General features: G+C 35.1%; 1 protein-coding gene across 3 annotated transcripts; it reads right to left on the reverse strand.

Moving 5' to 3' along the window:
* Nucleotides 1-922: 922 nt before the first annotated feature.
* Nucleotides 923-6,411, reverse strand: LOC132047207 (carbonic anhydrase, chloroplastic). Of its 3 annotated transcripts, none has more exons than XM_059438167.1 (9): nt 6,388-6,411; nt 3,154-3,215; nt 2,640-2,780; nt 2,495-2,543; nt 2,272-2,388; nt 2,021-2,160; nt 1,807-1,912; nt 1,346-1,504; nt 923-1,089 (listed from the first exon to the last, which is right to left on the reverse strand). In XM_059438167.1, exons 2-9 carry the CDS (start codon nt 3,204-3,206, stop codon nt 1,048-1,050), a joined length of 807 nt encoding a protein of 268 aa, XP_059294150.1. In that variant the 5' UTR covers nt 3,207-3,215; nt 6,388-6,411; the 3' UTR covers nt 923-1,047. The 3 variants fall into 3 exon arrangements, with proteins under 3 accessions (XP_059294150.1, XP_059294147.1, XP_059294149.1); XM_059438164.1 differs by lacking the exon at nt 6,388-6,411 and adding an exon at nt 4,079-4,377; XM_059438166.1 differs by lacking the exon at nt 6,388-6,411 and adding an exon at nt 4,079-4,376 and having other exon boundaries at nt 1,371-1,504.
* Between the last annotated feature and the right edge of the window lie 286 nt (nt 6,412-6,697).

The following is a 6,697-nucleotide window of genomic DNA, read 5'->3' on the forward strand; positions in this document are numbered from 1 at the left end:
CTAAAGACTCAAAAGAGCAAATATATGCATAGCCAAAAAAGGCCCTAGCAGCAAAAGGGTAAGTAGCAGCAGCAGTTGAAGCAGCTAGTTTGGCTGAGAAAACACCATGTGAATTAAGGGTTTTACCACTAAAGCTTGTGTTTTTCCTAAGTAGATCCAATACTATAGCTATCCCCGCCATTGAAAGGGAAACTTTTATATATTCTATAAAAATCAAGAAACTGTATTTTTCTTTCAAGATTACTATTCAAAGTTGACTTCTTGATTTGCACAACACCAAATATGAGTTAAAATTTATTGTCTTTTTTTGGGTTTACAGAATAAAAAAGATTGAAGGAGTGAATTATATTTGTGGGTACAGTATTGGAGCTGACAAAGAAATCTTGTTAATCAACATAAGAAGTGTTTGTTTGGGGAGTTTCTTGCAAAGAGGGTGGCGGGCTGGTGGTGAATATGTCTTTGACTTGCGCCGGCGACGGCGACGGCGGCGGAAGGTGGCGGCGTCAGCTTGCTCCAATTTTTAATTAATTTAAAAATAGTTAAAATAGGCCAATAATATGATGACACGTGTCCTCCGTTAAAATGAAGGGTATATTTGTACCCAAAGTATAACGAGGGGTATATTTAACCCTTTTCCAATAGTTCAAGGGTATATTTGGCCCTTTTCCGTTATTTGTTATATGGAACCTACTTGCGCAAATTAATTTGTCCCATAAGATCCATTAAATGGGGAAATGCTCCGTGATAGGATTTTTTCTATTCTAGGGTTGAATTTGAGATCTTTGATTAAGGGTAGAAGGATTCACGTTTATATGCAAATTAAATTAAGACATTTTTTCAGCTTTGTGATTGCTTGTTATCTGATACTAAGAAAATGATTGAAGCATCACGGAAGTTAAATTAGAGTGAAAAACTGGTATAATTGTAGCCGAAAAGGAGTTCTCGTATATTATTATTATGGCCAATTTTTGGGTCTACATGAGCAAGAATTGGCTCAGATAACAGATTAAATCTGGGAAGCCTCTCGTTGCTGGATGATCTCGTTCTCTACATGAGCTTCCAGTGCAGTATACTGGCCACATCTTTTACCTACCAAAGCCCACCACAAAACATACAACATATTTATACCTTGCACACGGTACAACTTTCGAAACCAAAAGTACTACTCCTATTATCACAAAGAAAATTCCACAAGTGCTCTCCATTTTATTTATTCAGAATATTGGTTGATACATACAACATCATACAGTTGATTTTGGGACGCAAACAAAAGTAGTACTGTTAAGGGGAAAAAATGGAAACGGAAATTTTGAGGGCCACTTAAAATGGTGGTTTAAGTTCATACGGAAAGAGAAGGAGAAAGACCGAACTCAAGTCCCCATAGCTCAAATCCTCCATTCACGAAATCATAGTGACCTCCCTTCAATGCCAATGTTTTCTTCACCAATCCTTCTCTCACAAATGGATATGTCAGCAGATTTCCCAGTGAAACATTCACAGCTTCCTGCAATTATTGTTTTAAAAAAATTCATGTCCATTTTCAAAAAGTAAATGTCTCAGACTAGTTAAATTATTTTGGGATAATTACATTTTTTGTCGCACAAATAAATAATAACCAGTAAATGTATATGCTTGGTATATTAAATATAAATATACATATAATATAAATATTATATACATATGTATACATATAATATACATAACATATGTACATAACCTGTGTATATTATGTATATTTTGGCTACCGCCCATAATTCATTTGAGCCGACGCGCCAAAAATGAAAAAGGAAAACCTTCAATTCTTACCTTCTCACAAGCGGTGCATTGAACTGCAAAAGGTTTGTCTCCGTGTTCAGCAAGAACTTTGTCCTTGGCAGGTAAACCAATTTTCACCCAATCCTCAATAAAGGCACTGCATTATTAGATTAATTAATTCGTGTATCATTAATCCGTCAACGATAATAAAAAAAAAGTGATTCGAACGTATAAATACTTTAAAAAAAAGTTATAAAAAACGTACGTTGATTCAGAACCATCTGCAGGTAGAGACATGAGACCCTTGATACCTCCACAGGCACTGTGTCCAATGACAACAATGTTCTCTACCTTAAGGTGGAGAACAGCGTACTCAATGGCTGCTCCGACTCCAGAGTATCTTGTCTGTTCAAAATTCCATCCCAAATTTATTTAAAATTTCAATTTCAGACCCAAATAATTGACTAGTACTTTGGATTGAAGCGTAATTGATTAATTGATCGATTTATAGCTGACCTTGTCATAAGCAGGGACCATGTTGGCGATGTTACGAACCATGAAAGCCTCACCGGGTTGGAAGTTGAGGGTATGGGATGGGCATACTCGCGAGTCAGAGCATGCGAAAACCATGAACTGTTACACATTTAGGGAATATAGACTTATTAGATACAGATCATATGGAGCCATACAATAAAATTAGATAACAAATTAGTTAACAAGTAGTAGCATGAATATGTACCTTAGGGCTCTGGCCTTTTGCTAGTTCACCATATAACGCTGGGTTCTTCCTGATAGTACATAAAGAAATAGATATGAATCTATCAGGCACTAATGTTAATTTGAAGATGCAGATTTAATTTGAAGAAAGTGATCAATTTGCTTACTCAAATTTCTCGGTCTTGAAGTGAATAAAGCCAGCTTTCATGTGCTCAACCGGGTCGAATGGTTTGCCATCTGATGATTGCAATTCAGCAGTAATCTGGTCAACTCTTGCTGCTGCAATTGGTCCAAGTTCTCCTTTCTCGCTGCAATTTCATAAAATATTTAAGACCTTTCTTTTAATTATTAAAGGGGCATTTCAGGAAGGAAGAAAGATTCTTGTGGTTTGAACACATTGTGCTAGCTCTTTTATCCTCACTAACATTATGGGGAAAAATAATATCAAAGCCTCTGTTGTGATGAATGATTAATTAATGCAGATCTGGAGAAATTAAAACTAAGTAACATGTCCTTCAACAAAGAGATTGGATTAAACAACCATCAATGTTGCAAGATTTTGTTTTCTCTGCATTTGCACAAATATTTGAATTTTGTGTATGTGTGTACGTACGTATGTATGTATATTTTATGGGCCCACTTGATCCAAAAAGAAGTACTATGACGTAGAGGAGTACAAACCTGAGGAGTTTCTCAAGTGCAGCAATGGCCTGCTCGTAGGATTCGTTTGCCATTTCTTCTCTCTGCAAGTCCACACATTCTCATCAGCATTTTGGATAATAAAAATCAAAGGTACAAATGAATATCAAAACAGAAAGGTGCACCGACCTAATTACTCCTAAGTCTGTTTATAGTAAGGAGTAATGAAATTAGAAAGTGATGCAGATGTCAAAAATGAAGATATGAATTAACGTAATGGAGTATTAATTAGATGGTCGGTTTTCTTCGATTTAGCTGGATATCAAAATTGGAAGAAAAAAAGAAACTAGAAAATTAAGACAAAAAACAACGTTATAAATAGACACCGTCCCACAAATTCTGTGGTAGTTATCATAGGATAGGCCAACACACGAGGTTACTCATTGGATAACTGAATTTGTCTAGTAACAATTAATTAACCAAATAATATTTTAGAAAACATTTTTTTGATGAGCAAAAACATTATCCACAGAGTCCACAAGAGGACCCTACTTTTCATTTTTGCCAAAGCCTCTAGATAATTTCCACCTCACTGATTTTTCATCTTCAAGCTTGTTATATGTCATGGAGTACACTCAATAGATGTGTGCACCTCAGAGTGACATCAATTCACCTAACTTCAGGAGATTCATGGCCAAAAATAACTACACTAAATAGAGTAGCTAGAAACTGAAGTTTAGAACTATGCCAATATTGAATATTCACGTGAACTAGCATGCATGTACACATGGTCATTACAAATACGATAAACAATTGTCTCCCTTAAAAACAAAGTAATTAATGCCAAATGTAGGTCTATTTGGATGGTTGGTTGAGTGTAGTTTGAAAATAAGAATACCAAGATATGGAGTAAATAATTTGTTACATGTAACAGGTTAAAATACACTGAGGTCAGTTAAAATCGTACCAAAGTGGGGTTGATGATGGGAGTAGGGGCGGCAAAGACGGGCTCGTTTCTGATGAGACTAGGAAGAGAAGGAGAAGGAGGAGAAGAGTTGCTAAGCCTTGCAAAAGCAACGGGGCGAGTGGCTTTCTTAAGGGAAGCTTGAGCAGGGGAGATGGTAAGGCAATTGTTGATGGAAGCAGTTGACATATTCTCAATATGCTTCCTTTAGCTTTTGCTTGCCTTTATACTACTCTCTTTACTCACTAGTATATTAATATATAGTAGCTATAGTGGATGTGGGTCTTGATCATTACTCTCATGCTTGGGTCTCTTACATATAACCAATCCGCTAGACAGTGTTGAAAGTGATGGCTACGCAAATGAGAGCTTCAATCCATTGTAGATGAGGTTTGTACGTTGGAGATTCAATGTTGCAGTTACTTTTTCCTGGAATTAAACGCAAATGGCTAAGAAGCCAAGAACCTAAGATTTCTTTCTATTTCATTTTTTTTTTTTGAAAAAAAATAATAAGGGATGTGGAGGAAAGAATTGAATATCAATGATGGTTATGGGATGATGGGGCCAGTGGCAGAGCTAGGGTCCACAAGAGCAGTATAGAAACTAGAATTTCTTTCACGGGGGGTTAAAATAGGAACAAGTAAACATACGACAACACATAATATATATATATATATATATATATATATATATATATATATATATATAAAAAAAAAAAAACTATCTACACAGTGTAATATTGCCCCTTGAATATAATACATGTGGCTTCCCCACTGTGCAAGAGGCCTGAATTCCTTCGATGTAAAACGATATCATATACAAGGTTAAAATTATTTTTTATGTATATACGTATGAAATGTTGAATCCCCAGGCTTCTTCGTGTTTTTATTTTTTATATTTTACGCTGTTCTTTTCTGCGGGACTGTACAAATTATTCCCATCTACATTTGCGTTCTTTCTTTTATTAGGTTGTCGCATGGTCATTTTCATAATTTGGACACATGCATGTGCAATGGCCATTCGCCTCGCCAGAGTTCTCCTCCTAAGGATCTTCTACTTATGGCAATAATCTCAATTTAGTGCCAAATTCAGAGCTAAAGTCAGAATATTCTGTTGTAATTGCACATTTTCAATATTACAATTTGGAGGTCAGAACTGAATTACTCCTAATAGCAAAGTAGTTATCCATTTCGCACTGTGCTACTTATTCAAAAGTTGATCCTTTTCTTTCTAGTAAGAAATTTGGACCCTAGTTTTTGGCTTGTAATCATATTCCTTCCAATCTAAGGATTAATTGCAATAAACGTTACAGAATTGGAGGGATTAAATCTCTAAATACTTGCATGGAAGATGGAATTATGTACCTGTTTGTGAGTTTTACTTGCTTGTGAAAAATCAAAATATTCAATAACGCAATTTGAATTCCTTCAATTGTCTTTAGAGCTTCAATTAGCTAGCTTCAACTAACTTTCTAAATCAATTGAGTTTTAACATTAATTTCTTTCATGTGTGTTCAACAAATTGCCAAATATCCCTTATCTGATGAATATGCTCGCCACATCTCACGATTAAAAGTGGTAGAGTGACATGTGTCAAACAGCTGCTGAATTGATAATTAAATCAAAGATGAATATGTCAAATTAAAAAAAATATAAAATATATGTGTACGTAAAAAAAACGAATGGAGGATGGTAAATGAATGATAAACGGAAAATGCAGTGGATGAGAAAAGATAAGGTCCTATCTTCAATCTAATGCTACTTGTGGTTGTACGTTAACATCAGCCTCACGCCCCACATCACATTCTTTCGATTTTTATCTGCTTCAATTTTGGATTTTCAAATTTGAATTTAGTGGAAATTTTCTGTTATCGTCATCAATGAACTCTGGCCATATGTGTTTCGATATGCAACAGTATGGCCTAATTGATCCTTATATGCGGAATATAGATGAGTTTTGAATAAAAAATTATTCATTGGCATTGTAAAATTATTTACACAATCGGCGTAATCCAACAAGCTACTCAAGTTTTTTTAATCAATTCATATCTAGTGTAAATACATGTGCTTGAGAACAAGAACCATTCCCCTAAAAAAATCAAAATGTGTTTGCTTAATTAATGATCATCATTTATGGAAATGAAGCTAAAATGACATTCATCTTCTATCTTGGAGCAGATCGCAATTCAATAGTACCATAAGATAGTGAATAGCCAGATGAATTTGTTGCACAAGCATCAACTTTATTAGATTACCCATATATAGAGCTAGTGAATGTCACTTTATTTACAATAAAGATATGATATTTCTCACCTTTGCATAATGTTGATCCCCATTGCACATTGGCTTGCACATTGCCTTATACCTGTTTCTTTCCCACAAGCTCCTTCTCCTTTTATATGACTTAGAACTTTCTTTTAATAACACTAACGCCTGGCTAATTTGTGAACCTCGACTATTTCTTCAGATACTTGTTCGACCAAGATATTGACAGATGGAAAAAGGTCGCCTATTAAAGATAGTTTAGCACTGACCATGTCGATCTACTCTTACATCTTTCAGATTGCATTTAGTCAACTGCAAGACTAATTGACGAAATGGAGCTTCAATATCTAGAATCCAG

Source organism: Lycium ferocissimum, chromosome 2 (genome assembly GCF_029784015.1).
Source record: "Lycium ferocissimum isolate CSIRO_LF1 chromosome 2, AGI_CSIRO_Lferr_CH_V1, whole genome shotgun sequence".
NCBI classification, from domain to species: domain Eukaryota; kingdom Viridiplantae; phylum Streptophyta; class Magnoliopsida; order Solanales; family Solanaceae; genus Lycium; species Lycium ferocissimum.